Source organism: Corvus moneduloides, chromosome 30 (assembly GCF_009650955.1).
Source record: "Corvus moneduloides isolate bCorMon1 chromosome 30, bCorMon1.pri, whole genome shotgun sequence".
In the NCBI taxonomy this organism is placed as follows: Eukaryota; Metazoa; Chordata; class Aves; order Passeriformes; family Corvidae; genus Corvus; species Corvus moneduloides.
Genome location: NC_045505.1, coordinates 513,617 through 534,322, shown reverse-complemented (window position 1 = coordinate 534,322; position 20,706 = coordinate 513,617). Strand labels below are relative to the sequence as shown.

The window sequence follows — 20,706 nt, the reverse complement described above, 5'->3', positions numbered from 1 at the left end:
GCCAGCCCTTTTTAGGGGGGGACAGTTCTGAGCCTAGCGGTGTCCCGTCTGCAGCGCCTTTGCTCTGAGGCAGCCGCGTCCTTCTCGGCTCCACAGCAACCTGCGCAAGCAGGAGCCGGCGGGCAGCGGTTAAATATTTGGTAAAGAAGGAGGCGAAAGCAGAATCGGAAAGAACTCGGGGGGGAGGGGGGGGTGGAAATGCGCTGTGACCCCACCCTGCCGCAGAGCGGGGCACACCCCAGGCACCCGAGGGTGGTCGCATCCTGCTGGGACCCCGCGCAGGACAGCGCAGGCCCCACGCCTGCAGTTACAGGGCAGGTGCTGGAGGGGGGCCCCCGAGGACCCCCTGTCCCTGCTGAGCTCTCAGCTGAGCAAACCAGCCCCGCACCCCCGACGGGCCGGGGTCTTTGGGTGATGAGAAGACCCCCTCCTTGTCCCCCTGGCACCCCTGTTTGCCTACCGTGGTCCGGTGACCCCCCCTCAGGCACTAATCGAGGCAGGGATGAGCTCTGGGGCAGCTCTGGCTCCTGGGGACCGGGGGAGACACCTGGGAGGGTCCTGGGGATGGACAGAGCATCTGGATCAATCCCTGCCCTCCTGCTGTCCCCCCACTGAGTACTGGGGACCAGGGGGGAGACCTGGAGGGTCCTTGGGGAGGGACAGAGCACTTGGATCAATTCCAGCCTTCCTGCTGCCCCTGCTCCCGGCTTCTGACCCCCCCTCCCTGGCTGTGGGATCCATCCTCCCAAATCCTTGCCGGAGGATGAACCCCCCAAAGCCTGGCTGGGGCGTGTGGCCGCCTCAGCCTCTGTCCCCACAGCCCCTGTGAGGTGAACTAAATCCATCCTAATTAGCGCTGATTTGCATGGGGAAATGAAAATTAATCTAGCTTGGCTTTATTGGAATTAGTGATTCCAGTTGGGCACATCAGGCAGTGGCAGACGTCTGGAGGGGCTGAGGGGCTGCCCCCCTCCTCTCCCCCTCCAGCCTGGTTTGGGGTCTCTCGATGGTGACACGAGGGTGCTGGGGAGCATCCACGGGATGGGCTCAGGTGCCTGGGTTGGGCTCAGGCGCCCTCCCAGTGCGCCCCACTCCCTCTCCCAGTACCCCCAGCTGTGGGATACAGCAAAGAGCCCTGTTTCCCCCAGTTGTCACATCCCACAGGTGGTTCTGGGCACGGTGGGGAGATGACACCAGCGCTGGCACCGCTGGGGTGGGAGACGCTGCAGGGACGCGGGGTGTCACATTAGGGGTGGGGGTGTCATGTGCGTCCCTGTATTTCCACACCTGTATGTCCCTGTTCCTGGGCATCTCCACAAGCGTGTTGGCAAGTGTGTGCCCACGCGGGTGCCCAGTGCGCGCCACGCAGGAGCACGGGGTGGGGGCGACAGCGGGGGGAGCTCCGGCCGCGCCCCCTTCGGAGCCCTCTGGCCCCGGCTGCCTCCCAGCGCCGGCGCTCCGGGCCCGGGGGCGGCAGCGGTGCTCATTGTTATGGGGTCCGTGATGAGGCGGCGTGCGCAATTCTCATCCCGCTCATCAAAAATTAACGAGGAGAAAACAGCTGGGCAGGAGCTTGGTCCGCCGCGGGGTGGGGGTATCACGGTGTGACAGGCTGGGGGGCCGTGGGATGGGGGTCGGTGCCTGGCACTTCATAGATCACTTCGTCTTGGGGTGCCCCTCCAGCCGCAAACTGGCCGCATCCCTCTGGGATGAGGTCTCCACACCGCAGGAGGACCCAGTCCATGGGCAGGTTGTCCCCGTGCCCCATCACCATCTCAGGGTCACATCTGGCTGTGTCCCCCTGCCCCATCACCACCTCGAGGACGCGTCTGCCTGCGTGATCCCCCCCAGCCGCCCCTCGGGATTTCATCCCGGCTGACAGGAGCGAGACCTCCCAGCTCCTGCGGCTGCATTTGCAAGTCAACCAGGAGCTGAAGGGCCGGTGGCGGCGCTGGCAGGGGCCACCTGTCCTGTCTACCTGGGGACAGGGACGGGGACGCCCAGGGGAGGGGTGGGAGGATGGGGCGAGCCCCGGCGCGGGGGGATGGGGCTGTTTCCCCCCCCCCCCCCCCGTGTTTTCCCTGGCTGCGGGGGAGGGGTTTGCCTGTCTGGGGGGCTGTTTCCTCCTCCGCGCAGGCTGTAAACACTCAATTAAGCGGGAGCCGCGGTCCTGCCTTCCCTGTCGCTGCGGGTAATTATGTCGGTTTTTCGGTGTCAGGCGCGGCGGGGAAGCACGATTCCAGCTAATTGGAGCAGCAATCCCAGCCCAGACCCTTCCGCAGCTGCTGGTGCTGCCGCGTGACAGTGGCCCGGGGCCCCCCCGGATCGGTGCCCGCAGGATGCCTGGAGCCACCTGGCCCCCGGATGCAGAGCTCTCCCTGGATTCCACCTGTTCCCTGGATTCCATCTTCCCACTGGATCCCACCTATACCCCGGATCCAACCCTCTCCCTGAATTCCACCTGTACCCCGGATCCTAATCCATCCCCTGGATCCCACCGGCCCCTGGATTCCACCATCCCCCTTGATCCCACCCTCTCCACCCTTCGGTGCTGCGGGACTGGCTGAAGTACCTGCTGGGTGCTGTCCTATGCTCTGCTCCATGGTGGGCTTGGGTCCCCCTCTCCCAATTTTTCAGGGATCATTTTGGGCTCCCCAGTTCCTCCAGATCCCTCCGGGGGCTGGGCACACCTGGAAGCTGAGGTGTGCAGAGCTGGGGAGCCTTTGAGGATCCAGGGAAGGATCTGCAGGGAGAAGGGAGCTGCCTATCAGGGTGAGCCCTGCCAGAACTGGGGTCTGGTGGGGGAACCCGGGATTTGGGGGTGGGGGAGGACTCGCTGCCTCCCATCCCAGAGGAGCCGCACCGGGAGCTCAGCGTCTGCCATTGATTTCTTATTATGGAGTTCAGGAAGAAAAATGAGGCGCTGGGGCTGCGGAGCCGCCACTGTGATTTGTTGCCTTCTCAGCGTGTCCTGGCGGGGATGGGAATTGATTTTGGAGGCTCTGGAATCAGTCAGCGGGGCTGGGGTGGGGGGAAATATGGGGGGTGGAGAGGGGACAGCTGCTGGGGGCTCGGCACAGCCCCCAGGATGTGGGAGATGGGACCTCCCGGACCTGCTCGTGGTGGTCCCCACGCTGTGCCGGGAGTGACAGCTTCCATGGGGGGGGACAGGTCCCTTCGTTGTTGGGGTCCCTGCCCTGGTACTGGGGGTCCCGGGGCCGCGCTGAGTGGGTCCAGAGAGGCTCACGGAGGGGGGGCTGTAGCTGCAGGAAGGTCCTTGACCCTGCACCAGCTGCAGGAGCAGGAGGAGAAGAATAAAGAGAAGGAGCAGAAGGAGAAAGACGAGAAGAAGGAGAAGAAGGAGAAGCAGCAGGGCACGGCGGAAGGCACGGCCCCACCCGCGTCCCACGCTGCCGAGTGCCCCGCGGCGGCCCCTTCCCGGTCCCTGTCCGGTGCCGGTGCCCCCGGGCCGACCCCCGCCGCCGCCACCAGAGGGCACCACAGGCCTCCCGCAGGCCCCGGGGCGGCCCCGCGCGGCACCGGGCGGGACCGGGCCGAGACCCGGCGGTGTCCCCGCCGTGCGTGTGTCCCTGCCGTGTGTGTGCGTGTGTGTGTCCCTGCCGTGTGTGTGTGTGTGTCCCCGCCGTGCGTGTGTCCCTGCCGTGTGTGTGCGTGTGTGTGTCCCTGCCGTGTGTGTGTGTGTGTCCCCGCCGTGCGTGTGTCCCCGCCGTGCGTGTGTCCCTGCCCTGTGTGTGTGTGTGTCCCCGCCGTGTGTGTGTCCCCGCCGTGCGTGTGTGTGTGTCCCCGCCGTGCGTGTGTCCCTGCCCTGTGTGTGTGTGTGTCCCCGCCGTGTGTGTGCGTGTGTGTGTCCCTGCCGTGTGTGTGTGTGTCCCTGCCGTGTGTGTGTCCCCGCCGTGCGTGTGTGTGTGTCCCCGCCGTGTGTGTGTCCCCGCCGTGTGTGTGTCCCCGCCGTGCGTGTGTCCCTGCCCTGTGTGTGTGTGTGTCCCTGCCGTGCGTGTGTCCCTGCCGTGTGTGTGTCCCTGCCGTGTATGTGTGTGTGTCCCTGCCCTGTGTGTGTGTGTGTCCCCGCCGTGTGTGTGTGTGTGTCCCCGCCGTGTGTGTGTCCCCGCCGTGTGTGTGTCCCCGCCGTGCGTGTGTCCCTGCCCTGTGTGTGTGTGTGTCCCCGCCGTGCGTGTGTCCCCGCCGTGTGTGTGTCCCTGCCGTGTGTGTGTGTGTCCCCGCCGTGCGTGTGTCCCTGCCGTGTGTGTGTGTGTCCCTGCCGTGTGTGTGTGTGTGTGTGTGTCCCTGCCGTGTGTGTGTGTGTGTCCCTGCCGTGTGTGTGTGTGTGTGTCCCTGCCGTGTGTGTGTGTGTGTGTGTGTCCCTGCCGTGTGTGTGTGTGTGTCCCTGCCGTGTGTGTGTGTCCCCGCCGTGTGTGTGTCCCCGCCGTGTGTGTGTGTGTCCCTGCCGTGTGTGTGTGTGTGTGTGTGTCCCTGCCGTGTGTGTGTGTGTGTCCCTGCCGTGTGTGTGTGTCCCCGCCGTGCGTGTGTCCCCGCCGTGTGTGTGTGTGTCCCTGCCGTGTGTGTGTGTGTGTCCCTGCCGTGTGTGTGTGTGTGTCCCTGCCGTGTGTGTGTGTGTGTGTGTCCCTGCCGTGTGTGTGTGTGTGTCCCTGCCGTGTGTGTGTGTCCCCGCCGTGTGTGTGTCCCCGCCGTGTGTGTGTGTCCCTGCCCTGCCGTGTGTGTGTCCCTGCCGTGTGTGTGTGTGTGTCCCCGCCGTGTGTGTGTCCCCGCCGTGCGTGTGCCTGATGCAGGTGTGCGTGTCTCTGCCTGTGCATGCGTGTCTCAACGTGTGCACGCGTCTCATCTCTGCAGGTGTGTCTGATGAGTTCACGCGTGTCCCAGCCGTGTGTGTTTGTGCCCCCCAGGGCTGTGTGTGTGTGTGTGTGTGCGTGTCCCAGCCGTGTGCACATCTGATGTGTGTGTGCCTGGGCGTGCATGTCCCAGCCGCGTGTGTCCCTGCCATGTGTATCCATGTCCCAGCTCTGTGTGTGTGTGTCCATGTCCCTGCTGTGTGTCCGTGTCTGTGTTGCAGCCACGTGTCCGTGTCCCAGCCATGTCCCAGTCGTGTCCCAGCTGTGTGCTCCTCTCCGGCCCCACCGGTGTCTTTGTCACGATGAAGGACGAGGCCATTCTGTTTATTAAATTGTAGCGCGGCACGGCGCAGCCCTCGGAGCCGCTGACCCCGGTTATTTATAACGCGGGCGGGGAAATCGTAGCTCCGAGCTGGGGCTTTTCTGTGGAGAATTATGGAAAAAGGAATCGATAGTGCGGGCTGGGGCCGAGGTGGTGGGGAACTGTGGGGTCAGTTCCAGGAATCACTTCACTGGCATGGCTGAGCTGAACCCCACGGCTCCCCAGGACTGCCCCCAGCTCCCCAGGATCCTCCCTGGCTCCCCAAGACCCCCTCGGCATCTGGGGGGAGGCTTTTGCAGCAGCACTGGGGGGTGTCATGGTGTGGGGGAGTCAGGGTCTGAGGGTGCCAAGAGTCTGGGGAAGTCAGGGTTTTGGGGAACAACGGTCTGGGCGTGTCAGGATCTGGGGGTATCAAGGTCTGGGGGTGTCAGGATCTGGGGGAGTCAGGGTCCGGGGGAATAATGGTCTGGGGGAGTCAAGGTGTGGGGGAATAACGATCTGGGGGGTTTATCAGGGTTTGTGGGTATCAAGGTCTGGAGGAGGCAGGATCTGGGGGTGTCACGGTCTGGGGGGGTGTCCGGATCTGGGGGTGATCCCCGCACCCCGCCGCGGCTGTGGGTCGGAGCTGGGCTCTCCCGGTGCTCGTCCTGCCGCTCCCGTGATTAATGTGGGGAATTAGGCCGGTAATGGCTCTTAAATGACGGTGCCAGTTGCAGGCGCCGCGCCCCGATGGGTGATGGATGGTGCCGGGCCCTGGGTGGGCGCGATCGGAGCCGCGTCACGATCAGGGCAGGAGAGAGGAGGGGGCTGTGATGTCATGGAGATCAGTGACGTCACGGGGCAGGTGTGACATCACACTCCGGCTCAGCGCCACCGACCCCAGGCGCGCGGGGCTGGCAGGGCCGGGGCTGCTCCCCCATTATCTGGCTGTGCAAATCATCACGACATGTCGCGATAGTGCTGCTGGGTGATGCCCATTCGTGCCGCTCGGGGTCACAGGCAGCAGCACGGGATCGCCGGGATCCAGCCTCTTCTCCCTGCTCCAGGGCTGATCCCGGAGCGCACGGAATAGAATCCATCCCGTTAATTCTCCATTTAATTATCGGCTGTTTGTTTATTGTTTGTTTGCTTTACTTGGGATGAATTTTTGATGCTGGTTTCCATCATGCCACGCCAGAATCCGGTGGGATTTACGGCTCTGGAGGGAGCAGAGGCGGATCAAGGGGAAGGGTCCCCAAGGGGTGACCCTGTGTCACTTGGGGGGCACAACCAGTGGGTGCCAGCTGGGAGGGCCAGGGGGGCTGGGGGGGCTGGGGACTTGTCCCAGGGGATGTGGGGATTGGGAGGGGTCGGGGGAGGTTTGTGACCTTGTCCCATGGGAGGTGTGGAGCCGGGATGGGGACAGGGGGCCATGGCCTTGTTCTGTGTGGATCGGGAGAGATCTGGAAGGGCAGGAACTTGACCCAAGGGCTGTGTGGATGGGGAGGGGTCTGGGGGAGTTGATCCATGGGATGTGCGGGTCGGGAGGGTCTGGGGGAGCTGGAACTTCACCCAAGGGCTGTGTGGATCGGGAAAGGTCTGGAGCGGTTGTGAACTCGTCCCATGGGATGTGTGGAGCTGGGATGGGAACGGGGTGGGGGCTGTGGATTTATCCCATGGAATGTGCAGATCAGGAGGGGTCTGGGAGGGTTCTGTGAATGTGATCCACGGATTGTGGATCGGGAGGGGTTTTGGGGGGGGCTGGGGGCTTGATCCATGGGATCTGTGGATCGGGAGGGGTCTGAGGGGGCTGTGGATTCAATCCATGGGATCTGTGGATCGGGAGGGATCTGGGGGGGCTGTGGATTCAATCCATGGGATCTGCAGATCAGGAGGGGTCTGGGGGGGCTGTGGATTCAATCCATGGGGTCTGTGGAACAGGAGGGTTCTGGGGGGACTGTGGACTCAATCCATGGGACCTGTGGATCAGGAGGGGTCTGGGGGGGCTGTGGGTTCAATCCATGGGATCTGTGGAACGGGAGGGATCTGGGGGGACTGTGGACTCAATCCATGGGATCTGTGGATCGGGAGGGATCTGGGGGGGCTGTGGGTTCAATCCATGGGATCTGTGGAACGGGAGGGATCTGGGGGGGCTGTGGATTCAATCCATGGGATCTGTGGAACGGGAGGGATCTGGGGGGGCTGTGGGTTCAATCCATGGGATCTGTGGAACGGGAGGGTTCTGGGGGGGCTGTGGATTCAATCCATGGGATCTGTGGATCAGGAGGGGTCTGGGGGGGCTGTGGGTTCAATCCATGGCATCTGTGGATTGGGAGGGGTCTGGGGGGGCTGTGGGTTCAATCCATGGGATCTGTGGATCAGGAGGGATCCGGGGGGGCCCGTGGGGCGGGGGGGTGCTCAGTTCCAAGGCTGGGAGCCAGAGGAAGCGCGTGCTCAGGTGCAGGCACGTTCATGCCGAGCCGCAGCATCTCCCATTAATGAAGCACTTCATCACGGCGCCGTGCCAGGGGGGGCACCCAATTCCGGGTGATAAATTCCCGGCGACGGCCCTCGCTCGCTCGCAGCAGCCGTGATTCTCCTTCATCTTGAATAATATTTTTGGAGCGGTTGTAAAATAACCCAGCGCAGCAGCTGCCAGCGGAGCCGCGGGCTCCAAAGCCCCCTCCCCAGGCCCCCCCCCAGGGCCCCCCCGGCCCCCCCAGCCTCAGCACTGGCGATGTCACCTCTGTGTGTGTGTCTCACGTGTGTGACCACGCGGATGCCGAGCAGGTGTGGCCGTGGCCGTGCACGTGTGCGGGTGCAGGGACACGCAGCTGCACCGCAGGGCTTGGGGGTGCCCCCCCCCCAGATCCTCAGGGTGCCCCCCAGGGGATTCCCCCACACCCTTGGGTACCCCCAGGCTCCTGGTTGTTCCCTTGGATCTCTGAGTTTTGTGGTCATGTTCCCCCTTGTCCCACCCAGATCTCTGAGTCCTCTGCTGGGTCTCTGAATTTTGGGGTGAGGGTCATCTCCAGATCCTTGGGTGCCCCCGTAGATCCCTGAATTTTGCAGTGAAGGCCTGCCCAGAATCCTAGACCCTCCCCTGAACTCCTGGATTTTGGGGTGAGGGTCCCACCCAGGCCCCTGGTCCCATCCTGGACACCTGAGTCCCTCTCAGACCACTGAATTTCGGGGTGAGGCTTCGGTGAGTATTCCCTCTAGACCTCTGAGTCCCCCGTGGACCCCTGAATTTTGGGGTGGAGATTCCTTCCCGGACCCCTGGAACCCCTGGATGAGATCCCATGGATTGACTGGGTAGACCAGAGCCCCCTGGTGTGGGTGGGCATGGAGCTGCCCAGATGTGCACATCTGTGTAGCCCACACGTGTCCCCACATGTTCACGTGTCCCGGGCTTGGCTGCTGTGATTCCTTTCCTTCTGGGCAGGATTTGCGTGTTTTTCCCCCAAAATGCTGGCCCCTAATGTGCCAGGCTGGGGGAGAAGCTCCAGGGGCATCTCTGTGCTGGTGGTTATGGTGTCACCCTCGGGTGGGGCCCGCCTTGGAACCCCCCCAGCTCCCCGTCACGGCTGCTCCCGAGGGTTCCTGGCACCCCCACGGAACAGGGAGGCACCGTGAGGAATTAAACTCTTAATTACAGTCATTAATGAGCGTGGAGGAGGCTGGGCTCCGTGGGCAGGGAATCCCGTCATGTGCCAGGGGAGCTCCCGCAGGGAATGGGGGGCTGGGGGTGCAGGGTGTCCCAAAGCAGAGCTGGGACTGACAGGACCGGGGTCCCCCGGACCCTCTGGACCCGGTGCTCCGGTGCTGGGTCAGCGTCCCACCACGTACACAGATGTCCCTATGCACACACCCCATGGACCCCTCATGCCCCCCCACCCCGTACCCCCCTTCCCTGTGCCCCCCTGGCCGCCCTGGGCAGAGGAAGGTGACGAAGGACACGCGGGCCGTGCCCAGGGCAGGATGCTCCGTCTCGGGGAGTGGCACTTAATCAATCGCATCTCCGATCTCTAATTATGTCACCCGGGGCCTCGGATGTGCCTCAGCCTTCTCTTGTATCCATGGACTCCCGAAAAAATCCTCCCCTTTGTCCTTTAGGCTTGGCTGGAATCGGACAGGGTGGGTGGCACCGTGGTGGGGGGGACCCCACAACTGGGTGGGAGAGGGGAGCATTCCGGGGGGACCCCAAGGACTTCCAAAGTAGGGGCTCACGGGCACGGCTGTGCTGGCACTCGCTGCTGCCATAGCATGACCAGCCCCCCCCTCACGGAGGGTGGGGGTCCCCATCCCTGCTGGGTCCATCCTGCCGCCTCTGGCCGCCCGCTCCATCCCTCTCCCGGTCCTTTGTTGGGTACTAATAGCCGCTTTCCATATGCACGGCAGCATCTGTTCCTGCCAGGGAGATTTGCATCGCTAAATGTAAATTGGGTGTTCTATCATTTATCATAAACGGGAGGGCGGGGGGTGGGGGGGCGGGGGGCGCGGAGGGGGGCGGCGAACCCCGGCCAAGTTGTCATCGGGAATCACACGGCTCATCCTTCGCCCCGGCACCGAAGTGCGGAGCCACCTGTGATGGGGCTGGCCCCGCGTGGGGAGGGACACCGAGGCCGTGCGGGGACATCGGGGTTCGCACCCAGCGCTCATCGGTCCCCCAGACATCGCGGTCACCCCGGGGGAGGCTGGAAGGAGCGGAGGGCGCCCGGGCTCAGGATCTGATCCCCAGCCTCCTTCTCTCCCTCCCCCCTGGCCGTGTCCCCGGGCCGGGATGTCCCGACCCGCCCCGTCCCTCCCAGCCCGGCTGCAGACGCCTCCCTCGCCTCCTGCCCACCCTCCATCCTCGGTCGGACCTCGGAACCCGCCGTCATCGCCGGACCGATCCCACCCTGGCCATGAAGGGTCCCCTGCGTGGAGGAATGTTCTCCCGGCATGTCAAACGGCACCCCGGCGTGAGTCACCCAGCCCCCGCTCCCTCCAGGGACCCCTCCATCCCTCCCCTGCCCTCTCCCCCTCCTCGCAGGGACCCCGCGCAGCCCCCGTCCCTCGGGCTTGTCCTTGCCCATCTTTCGCCACATGTCTGGAGCCCCTGGGCTTCCTCACGTCCTTCTCCCTCCATCCCTCCATCTCACCATCCTACCCCCCATTCCTCCTGTTCTCTGTGTCCTTCCTCAGCCTCCTCTTCCTCCCGCTCCCCAAAACCCTCCTCAGCCCCCCAGTCCCGCGTTATTCCGGCTTCCCCTTCCCACTGTCCTCCCGCACTCACAGCACCCTCCGGGTAAGCCGGGAGTCCTGGGGATCCCCATCCCTCCTTCACCAAGGAAAGGCGAGACCACCCAGTGCTTCCCACCCCATTCCCTCCATCCAGCGCTGGCGAGGGGCCGGGGCTCCTTCACCGAGCCGGGCTGGGGTACCTCAACTCTTACCCACACCCCAACAGGCGGCTGGTGGGCGAGGGAAACTTCCCCATGTCCCTCCCCACCCACTACACCCTGTCTGGGGACATCTCTGTCAGAGGGGATGGAAATGAAGCCCCCTCCCCACTCACCCCAGCAGCCCCAGATCTGTCCCTCAAAATGTCAAGCTGAGGGGTTTGGGTAAAAGATGCCTCAACCCCGGGGCTGGACACTGCCAGGGGAGTGCCAGCACCGTGGGCACAGGCAGGTGGGACCTCCAGGGTGCTTCCCACGTCCTTGGATGGGCAGCACAGGCCGAGGCTCCTGTGTGATCCTCAGTTCCGAATGGGGAGATTTGGGATGTTTCTGTTCCTGCCATAGCTGTGAGTGAGTGACTTGGGGGGCACAAAGAGGACCCCAGACTGGAGGTGTAAAGGCATGGGGGGGTCCGGGGTTCTTGCACACGGCAGGGCTGTTGCTGGCAGGGGCTGTTGGGGCAATTTTTGTGGTGTCACCCGCTCCATGCGGTGTCATCCATCCATCCCACACGCTCAGCTTGCTGGGCAGGTGTAGCCGCGCTTTCACCCGGCGATGGATCCTCGGCCGCAGCGTGCCCAGCTGCCTGGCAGTGATGGATGTCCCAGCTACGCTGCACAGCACCGTGGCCATGAGGCACAGCAGCACTGGCAGGCCCAGAACCCGCTGGCACGGCTCGGTGGGCACCGAGCGGCCACCAGGCAGAGCCTGGCACCGCGCCCCGCCGCCCACCCGCCTCGTGCCTGGGGGAAATCGGGCTCCACCGCTGGCACCTGCGGCTTGGCAGCCTCCTCCTGCCCCTAATTCTTCCCAGCCATTAATTACCCAGACGGTGTCGGCAGCAGATGGTGAGACGGCCCCGCTGCCCCGAATCTTCTCCAGCAGCCACAGCAATTCCCGGCGCTGCAGCAGGTTCTTGATTTGCCAGCGCTTGGGCAGCGGCTGCTGCCAGCTCCTGCTGGCACTCGGTGCCAAGGACCATCATCCACTGATGGCTCTGACCTCCTGGATGGGCGCTGGCATCTGCCGGGCGCTCCATCGTTTCAGCCTGGCTTGAGCACAGCACTGCTGAGCAGGAGCTGGGCCGTACTGGGGACACTGGGAGAGGATGGGGGGGTCCGGTGGGGAGCAAAGGCTGGGCAAGGGGACACAGCTGTGCCCCCTTCCCCATGCAGGTCATGGAGCTGCTTGGCAGCGAACAGAGGGCTCGGACTGACCCTTTCCATCATATTTTCCAGTCGTGTCCCTCCCTCCCAGTGTCATCCCAGTGGGGAAACTGAGTCACGGAGCGGTGGGCGTTGAGTTCGGGGGCACTTTCTCAGAGCTGCGGCTGCCGAGCAGAGCTGCGAATCGAGGCAGGTGCTGGCGATGCGGCTCCGCCGGCACCGCTCCCGTTAATGGGCAGGACGAGGCTCCCTCCCAGGGGCACGGGCTGGCGCCGCGCTCATTACGCTGCCCGCGTCCTCCCCGGCGCGGGGGCCGCGGCAATTTGGGGGAGGTCAAAGCCGCCTCGGCTCGGCTCCGATTGAGGCCGCGTCGCTCCGGGCACTGGGGGATTGGCAGCGCGAGCGGAGATGAGGAGATGGAGCCAAGGTGCGCTGGGAGCCGCCGTGGGCACGGAGCGGGGGGTGAGGGGACCTGCTGGCAGGATGAATGTGGGGGGGTTGGGGTCACTGAGTGCCCCCCAGAGCCGCGCTGGACCCCTGGCTGCTCAGCCCCCGCGTGGTCCAGTCCAGCCCAGTAAGATGAACTGGACCTCCTTGTCTCGTGCTCTGTCAGGAGATGGTGCAGAGGGGGTGCAGAGCCTGGGGGGCTGTGGAGGGACAGGGACCCTATCTAGGGTCACGGAGTCGCTCGGGGACAAACCTTGCCCAGGGCCGAGTACCTCAGGGAGGAACCACGAGCCGAGGCTCAGCCCTGAGCAGCAGCACTGGGAACACTGGGAATGCTGGAAATGGGGTGCTCAGCACCCAATCCTTCAGGGAAGAACCACAAGCCGAGGTTCGCTCTGATCAGGGGCACTGGGAACGCCAGGAATGGGGTGGCCAGGACCAAATCCTTCAGGGAGGAACCATTAAACTGAGGCTCAGCCCTGAGTGGAGGCACTGGGAACACTGGGAATGCCGGGAATGGGGTCCCCAGGTCCTCAGCAGCGCCAGCGCTGGGCAGCCACAGGCGGAGGGGAAGTGATTTCTCATTCCAAATCCAATTCCTCTCCAACACGAGCCGATTTTTCTCTCCCTCTTTTAATTCAGTCACTCAAGCTGACAGCTACACTGTGTACCGCAGCCCGGCTACAGGATTGCTCTGCCATATTCCCCCTGTAAATCTCCCGGCGTGTCAGCTCTCCCTTTCACTCTCCAGTCCGCCTGATAAATATTCATTTTATTGGGGTATTTTTCATTTCTCTCTCTCTCTCTCTCTCTCTGCAGCTCGTTCCCCTCATTGGCTTCATCAGTGTGGGCCTGGGCAGCGCGGTCCTGTACCTGCTGCGGCTGGCGCTGTACAGCCCAGACGTCAGGTACGGGTTGAGGTGCCCTGGGCACCCCCGGGGCACCCCTCGGGCTCTCATCCCACACCCCCAGAGCATGGGGGGGCTCAGGCCAGGTGTGGTAGCAGCTGCTGGGGTGCCCACACACAGCTTCATGGTGAAGGATGGGGGGAAAATGTGGGTCCAGAGGTGCCCAGAGGGAAGTTTGGGGGGTTGTGTCCCCTCCCCTTGCCTTGGGGGGATGAGGGGAGGGCCCCTCCAGCTCCAGGCGCTGGGAAGGAGGTGAGTGGGTGAGAAGGACGTGGGTGAGAGCTGAATGTGGCTGATCGGCAAGGGACAAGAGTGTGGGGAGGGTGGGGTGGAGGGGAATGGGAAATGGGATGGATGGTTGGAAAAGGGAGCGGGGGAGGAAGGGACAGACAAAACCAGCAGGGAGGGATGAGCAGAGGGAGAGGTGTGAGGATGGATGGAGAGATGGGATGGGTGTGGGAAGGGTGGGATTGAGGAGGGAATGGTCAGAGGGATGCTTGGAGAAGGGACAGGGAGAGAGAGAGAGAGAGAGAGGGAGGGATGGACAAAACCAGTGGGGAAGAATGAGCAAAGAGCAAGGTGTGAGGATGGATGGATGGATGGATGGATGGATGGATGGATGGATGGAAAGAGAGCTGTGGAATCCCAAAGGATGGATGGGCAGGACAGCTCCACGTGCTGGGGTGACCAGGCTGGTTTTCCCATGTCCCCACTGCCCCCCACCTCGTTTGTAATTGTTTGCTCCCGGTAAAACCACTCACGGATTTCATCTGGCACCAGCTGAGCTCAGCTCCACAATTAGCAGATCCAGACACCTTGGCAGGCGGGTGTTTAGGGGGGGAATAACAGCCCCCCCATGCCCCAAACACATTAATGCCATTAAACAGCTCCGGGGGGGCTGTGTTTGCTGCACGGCCCCCCCTCCATCCCCCGATACAGACACAAACATCTTCCCAGATGGAAAATTCTGCTCTTGGCCAGCACCAGTGGATGGGGGGGGACGGGAGAAGGGGGGGGGGGCAACATGAGCTGCTCTCTCCAGGGACCCCATCCCACGGCTCCACTGGCCTCCCACAGCCCTCCCGGGACAGGAAGGGACGTGTCCAGTTTGGGAAGGTGTCAGGGAGAACTGGGGATGGTGGTGTTGGGGCTGGGGGGCTACAACGGGGTGGGGGGGTCTCTCTCCCACTCCTTACAGGCGCTGATGTCCCTGTCACCCCTCGCAGCTGGGACCGGAAGAATAATCCTGAACCCTGGAATAAGCTGAGCCCCACAGACCAGTATAAAGTGAGTACTGGGTGAACTGGGGGGCTGGCAGTGTGGCGGCGGGGAGGTAGCCACATTTAGGGCAAAACACCGAGTTTTTCTCTGGAAGGGGAAAGGGGGGATCAGCCCTGGAGCAGAGCCCCCCAACTCCTTGTGCTCCAATTTGGGGAGGGGGCTCTCTGTGCCCCCCCCCATGGCCAAGGCCAGGCTGCAGTGACACCTCCCTCCCTTCTCCAGTTTCTGGCAGTTTCCACTGACTACAAGAACCTCAAGAAGGACCGCCCCAGCTTCTGAGCCACCTCTGGGACGTGCTGGGCTGGAGGGGGAGCCCACCCCTCCCCCAAAAACTCCCTCACGGCCCCCCCAGCTCTGCCACAGCCACCACACACAGCTCCCACTGCTTCCCCAGCACCCCCAAACCGCGTGGTCGTGCCAGCCCCCCCAATAAACCACGTCCCCGTGGGTGCCCCTGCACCCCTCACCTCGTGACTGTAATTAACTCGTAGGACAGTAATAAATTAATGGGGGGGCAGGGGCGGCAAATGGGATTTTTTTATGGTTTCCCAGAGCCAGGAACGCAGGAGATGTTATCACCCCCCCGGGAAGGCTGGGGCGGGGGGGGGTCGCATCCTGCTGGAAGCAGGACAAGCCCTCGGATGCTGTTTCCGCTCTCCCACGCTCCAGGATCGCCCCTACCCCGGCCCCTGTGGAGAAGGGAAGAGCTGGGAGAGGTGGAGGGGTCACACCCACACGTGCGAGCGATGTCCTGGATGCGTGTGCACCCCCCCCGGGGATACGTGACACGGGGCAGGGTGCAGCTGGTGCCCATCTGGGCAGGAAAAAGGGGGGAAAGATCCCAAGCTATGGCCCCCACACTCGACCCCACAACTCAGCATCACCCCCTGCCCTCAGAGCCCACTGGGGGAAGCACCAGGATGGGGACACTGAGGTATGAGACCTCCCCCTGCCCCGGGTCTCCTGGCATGGTGCTGAGGGGCTCCAGCGACCCAACCCCCACCTCCCTCTGCCCCCCAGCACAGCACCCACACACCTCCAGGCTCTGCCCCCACGTTTATTAGCAACCCCTCCCCATAGAAAAGTGCAAGATGAGGCTGGAACAAGCGGTGCCCCCCGCCCCAAGCAGGGGCTGGGGGGGTCTCTGTACCCTAACACTGAGAGCAAGACGGGCGTGCGCCGCCCGCACCCCGGGGACGCAGCACCCAGAGGTGATAACGGGGAAGAAGGGGAGGAGGGAAGGCAGAGGGTGGGTCTCAGCCTCTCCCTGTTCCCCCCAGTGACCCCAGCCTGGCAGGAGGGGTGCCTCCCCCTCAGTGGTCGCTGAAGCCGGGCATGGGGAAGGCACGAGCAAAGGTCTCGACGCGCTGGCGAAGGTTGCTCAGGCGCTGCTGCGTCTCCGAGTCCTGCAGCAGGAAAGTCTTGAAGTCCTGGAGCTTACCTGGGGGTGGGGGGCAGCAGGTAAGGAGGGCGGGACCCCACAGCAGCCCCATCCCTTCCCAGGTACCCGCGATGGGCGCTGGCACCGGTGTGGGGAGCAGGGCTGGGACCACGAGGGGAGCAGGGCTGGCACCACGAGGGCAGCAGGGCTGACGGACACCCAGGAAGAGGGAAATGGGGGGAGACCCCCCTGTCGCTCACTGGTTTTGCTCTTGACGTCCAGGGCCAGCGTGATGCCCTCATCGATGAACTCCACGACCTTCTGGAAATCCTCCTCACGGAATTGGCGGGAGGTCAGCGCGGGGGCACCTGGGGACAGAGCCCATCAGGGATGGGACCACTGTGGGGGCACCAGCCCCACAAGGAGCTCCCAGAGTCCCAGCCCCTCACTGGGGCTCCCCCAGTCCTGGTCCCCATGGGGTCTTGCCCCCTTTCCGGGCCAAAACCGGCTCCGAATTCCCACTTGGAGTCCTCAGAGAAGGGTGAAACAGGGTGGGGATGCTGTGGGGTGAAAGCCTGGGGACCCCCCACCCCAGGGATGGACCCTCGGTCCCTCACCGAGGCGCAGCCCCCCCGGCGTCAGCGCGCTCTTGTCCCCCGGGCACGTGTTCTTGTTGGCGGTGATGGAGACGAGCTCCAGCACCCGCTCCGCCCGCGCCCCATCGATGCCCTTGGGCCGCAGGTCCACCAGCACCAGGTGGTTGTCGGTGCCACCTGGGGAGCAAAGGAGAGGGGTGAGGACCCCTGAGCACCCCCAGACCCCCACGCCACCCCTTTCCTGCTCTGCAGTGCTGCCTCTGTTCCACCTCACCCCCCCCCAATCCCCCTGCACTCCCCACTGCTGCCCCGAGACCGAGCGGGGCCACTCGTCCCCCATCACAGCTCACCCCTCTTGTCCCCAAAACCATGGGGCTGAGCATTACCTGACACCAGGGTGTACCCGCGCTGCAGCAGCGCCTGTGCCATGGCCTTGGCGTTCCTCAGCACCTGCTGGCAGTACTCCTGGAAGGCCGGGGAGCTGGCCTGGCAGCGGGGACACCCCATCAGCACCGGGGGGCCAGGTCACTCCCCGCCCCGAGCCCCCTATCCCAGCACAGACCTGTTTGAGGGCCACAGCCACAGCAGCAATGGCGTGGTTGTGGGGTCCCCCTTGCAGGGAAGGGAACACGGAGAAGTTGATCCTGTCCTCGAGGTCGTAGAGGGTCTCCTTCCCTGTCTTCTTATCCACGGAGCGCACGCCCTTGCGGTAGAAGATCAACCCCGACCTGGTGGCAAGAGACGCTGGCACCGCTCCTCCCATGGGTGACACCACCCCCATGGTGGGGGACGAGTGGCCCCGCTCATCGAGTGGCAGCTCCATCCTCATGGGGGGAGTCCCAGGGGTTCCCGAGGGGTCACAGCCTCACCTGGCGCCGCGCAGGGTCTTGTGCGTGGTGCTGGTGACCACGTCCGCGTGCTCGAAGGGCGACGGGATGGCCTTGGCCGCCACCAGCCCGCTGATGTGGGCCATGTCCGCCAGCAGGTACGCCTTGACCTCCTCGCACACCTGGGGACACCGCGGTCACCTGCTGACCCCAGACCCCCGTCCCCAGCCCCAGGCCCCTCCCCATGTACCCTCTTGATGCGGGCGTAGTCGATGAGCCGGGCGTAGGCGCTGGTGCCCGCGATGATGAGCCGGGGACGGAAGAGCCGCGCCGTCACCTCCAGCTGGGCGTAATCGATCAGCCCAGTGGCCGGCTGTGAGGGACAGACAGACAGACAGACGGGTCAGTCAGTCCAGGGACAGATAGACACAGAGACAGACAGAAAGATGGGTCAGTCAGCCCAGGGCTGGATGGACAGACAGACAGAACTTGGTCAGTCAGCCCTGTGGCCAGCTGTAAGGGACAGACAGACAGATTGGTCAGTCCAGGGACAGACAAGCAGGTCAGTCAGGCCAGGGACAGACAGACAGACAGGTCAGTCAGCCCCAGGGATGGCTGCGAGGGATGGACAGACAGACAGACCCCTCTGCCCCCTGCCCTGAGCACAGCACGTCCAGCTGAGCCCTGGGCATCTCCTGTGGCACTGGGACACGTTGGGACATAAGAGGAGACAGAGGGCAGGGGTTTGGCAGAGCAGCTCGGACACCTCGGGGACACCTCGGGGACAGCTCAGGGCTCACCCCTCAGCTACAGACCCTCCCTTCCCCCAGCTCACATCAAGCTTGTAGGGCATCGACTCGAAGAAGATGGAGGTGGCCGAGATCCTCTTGACGTCGGTCATGTACCCGTGCGTGAGGCTGCAGGGAGGGCAGGGGGTGAGGCCGGGACCCCGGGGGGGCAGTGGCCCCCAGGCTGCCCCCCCCAGCTCCCCACGTACTGGCCCCCGTCGGGCAGGTCCAGCCCCATCAGGCGGTCGTGGGGCTGCAGCAGGGCCGTGTAGGCGGCGAAGTTGGCCGGGGAGCCCGAGTAGGGCTGGACGTTGACGCCCCAGCGCGTGGGGTCCAGGTCGAAAGCCTCCAGCGCCCGCTGCTCGCACAGCAGCTCGATCTGATCCACCACCTCGGCCCCCCCGTAGTACCTGGGAGACAGGGTGGGGTCACCAGGGGCTCCCCACTGCCACCCCCCCACCCGACCCCATGGGGTGCAGAGGGCAGCCCCCACTTGGGAGCACCCAGTCCTGCCCCGGGGCTCCCCTGGGCAGCTGAACCCCCAACGCCCCCCCAGCCCACTCCCCTCTTTACCTCTTCCCAGGATACCCCTCCGAGTACTTGTTGTTGAGGCAGGAGCCCAGGGCTTCCAGTGCCGCCCGGCTGCAGAAATTCTGGGGGGAAAAGGTGGATGGGAATCGGAGCAGCCAAACCCCCCCCTACACAGGGGGTCCCCCAGGCCCGTCCCCACCCATGCCCGAGCCCCCCGGCCCCCACCTCAGAGGCGATGAGCTCCAGCCCCCGGCACTGCCGATCCTTCTCCTTCTGCACCAGGCTCCACATTTCGGGGTCGCTCTCGGCCAGGCTCTCCTGCCCCGTCCACCCCGGCACGTGCCCGGCGGCGGCGGTGGCGGCAGCGGGGCCGTGCTGTGCCCGCTGGCTGCCGGTGCCCACCCGGCCCCCCCATCGCTGCAGGGTCTGTGCAGAGAGGGGGGGACAGGTTGTGACCCCTGGAGCTGCCCCAACCTGTCCCAGGACCTGCAGGTGACAGTGGCAGGAGCAGCACCCCGTGTTCTGTCTCCAGTCACCGGTGTCACCCCGCAAGGTGGGTGCATGGGGACCTCAGGGACCCCACAGGGCACGTGGAGACTCCTCCACGGTCCCCCCAAGGCACATGGGGACCCCCTCAAGCTCCACAAAGGGCACACGGGGACCCCCAAGGACCCGTAAGGAACATGGGCAACCCCCAGGAACGTCACAAGACACATGAAGACCCCCCCCCCCCCCCGAAGCTCTCCACAGAATACACAGGGACCCCACAAACCACATGGGGACCCCTCCCAGGTTCCCACAAGGCACAAGGGGACCCCCAAGACACACGGGTACCCCCCCAAGCTCTCCACAGGGTACACAGGGACCCCACAAGTCACATGGGGATCCCCCCAAAGCTCCCATAAGGCACACGAGGACCTCCAAGGACCCCACAGGGTACATGAAGACCCCCTCAAGGTCCTCACAAGGCACACAGGGACCCTCCCAAGGCACCTGAGGATCCTCCCCAAGTTCCCCACAAGGCGCTCAGGGATCCCCCCCCAAAGCTCGCGCGCACACCCATGGGACCCTCCCCTCGTTGGACCCGGTGCAACCGGGGGGCGGCCGTGGGGGGGACCCCCTCAGAGTCCCCGTGCACAACCAGGGGGGCCCCCAGTGCCCCCCTCAGCCCGGTGCCGGGTGATGTAACCGCCGCCGCCCCATTGCATCACCCGCGGGGCCGCGGGCACCGGGCAGGGGCCAAGGCCGGTGGCGGTGGCTGTCCCGGCCCCGGGGACTTTGGGACGGACGCAAAGTCCGCAGGGGGGGGCGGGGGGGGGGCGGGCCGGGGTGGGGGGGGGAACACCGGCATGGGGGTCCCGGTGCCCAAGCGGCCCAAGCAGGAGAACCGGGATGGAGTTGAGAGCCCCGGGGGCGATGGAGGGCGGAGGAAGGGGGACACACGGGGAGAACGACGGGGCACCGGGACATCCCCCCCCCGCCAGCGGGCACCGGGACCCCCCCACTGGGGACGGGGACACGCCGGGGACCCAGACCCGTGCGTGCACCGGGGGCTGTGACACACTGTGGGCACCGGCACCCCTGAGAGCACCGAAAGACCCCCGGGGACCGGGACCCCTCTGCGTTCCGAGACACCCCCTCCGAGCACCGGGACTTCCCGTACACCGGGGTGTCCGCCCCCCCCCCCCCCCCACCGGGTACCGGGACCGTCCCCCCGGGCACCGGGACCCCTGAGAGCACCGGGAGACACCAGGGACAGGAGCGCCCGGTGAGTACCGGGGGATGCGGGAAGCGGGGATCCTTACCGGGGACGCTTACCGGGAACCGGAGACCTCCCCCCCGCCCAGGGACCGGGCCCCGCTCCCAGCCCCGAGGCTCACCCTGCCCAGACGGAGCGGCCACATCTCTGTCCGCACTGCACGTGGGTCCCGGCCGGGTCCCGGCCCCGGTCCCGGTCCCGGTCCCGGCCCCCGCCTGGCCCCGCCCCCACGCGCGCGCTGCCGGGAGGGCGGAGCCACCGGAGCCCCGGGGCCGACGGGAAACTGGAGGTCCGACACCTCCCCACCCCCCCCCCCCCCCCCCCCCCCCCCCCCCCAAAACCGGGGTCAGCCGGGTCCCTGCACCTCCCCCCCATCCCTAATCCTGGCGTCCCCCATCCCTGCAACCCC

The 20,706-nt window shown here is 65.1% G+C and overlaps 2 protein-coding genes across 2 annotated transcripts; one reads left to right on the top strand and one right to left on the bottom strand.

Annotated features, from left to right (window-relative positions):
- The first annotated feature begins 9,863 nt into the window (after nt 1-9,863).
- NDUFA4L2 (NDUFA4 mitochondrial complex associated like 2) lies at nt 9,864-14,895 on the top strand. Its single transcript, XM_032093984.1, has 4 exons — nt 9,864-10,133; nt 13,046-13,134; nt 14,361-14,421; nt 14,638-14,895. The coding sequence occupies exons 1-4, from the start codon at nt 10,077-10,079 to the stop codon at nt 14,692-14,694; spliced, it is 264 nt and encodes an 87-aa protein (XP_031949875.1). The 5' UTR covers nt 9,864-10,076; the 3' UTR covers nt 14,695-14,895.
- A 559-nt stretch (nt 14,896-15,454) lies between these two features.
- On the bottom strand, nt 15,455-20,525 carry SHMT2 (serine hydroxymethyltransferase 2). Its single transcript, XM_032093924.1, has 12 exons — nt 20,419-20,525; nt 18,764-18,964; nt 18,581-18,660; nt 18,217-18,417; nt 18,055-18,136; nt 17,470-17,592; nt 17,262-17,401; nt 16,955-17,120; nt 16,779-16,878; nt 16,414-16,569; nt 16,057-16,164; nt 15,455-15,856 (listed from the first exon to the last, which is right to left on the bottom strand). The coding sequence occupies exons 1-12, from the start codon at nt 20,440-20,442 to the stop codon at nt 15,729-15,731; spliced, it is 1,509 nt and encodes a 502-aa protein (XP_031949815.1). The 5' UTR covers nt 20,443-20,525; the 3' UTR covers nt 15,455-15,728.
- Nucleotides 20,526-20,706: the final 181 nt, after the last annotated feature.

What these genes read in the sequence shown, in the direction of transcription:
- NDUFA4L2 (XM_032093984.1), top strand. Translation starts at nt 10,077, where the DNA reads ATGAAGGGTCCCCTGCGTGGAGGAATGTTCTCCCGGCATGTCAAACGG. An exon ending in ATGTCAAACGGCACCCCGGC is followed by an intron (nt 10,134 to 13,045) that starts GTGAGTCACCCA and finishes CTCTCTCTGCAG; the next exon opens with CTCGTTCCCCTCATTGGCTT. An exon ending in GCCCCACAGACCAGTATAAA is followed by an intron (nt 14,422 to 14,637) that starts GTGAGTACTGGG and finishes TCCCTTCTCCAG; the next exon opens with TTTCTGGCAGTTTCCACTGA.
- SHMT2 (XM_032093924.1), bottom strand. Translation starts at nt 20,442, where the DNA reads ATGTGGCCGCTCCGTCTGGGCAGG. An exon ending in TGGAGCTCATCGCCTCTGAG is followed by an intron (nt 18,661 to 18,763) that starts GTGGGGGCCGGG and finishes TTTTCCCCCCAG; the next exon opens with AATTTCTGCAGCCGGGCGGC. An exon ending in ACTACGCCCGCATCAAGAGG is followed by an intron (nt 17,402 to 17,469) that starts GTACATGGGGAG and finishes CGGTGTCCCCAG; the next exon opens with GTGTGCGAGGAGGTCAAGGC.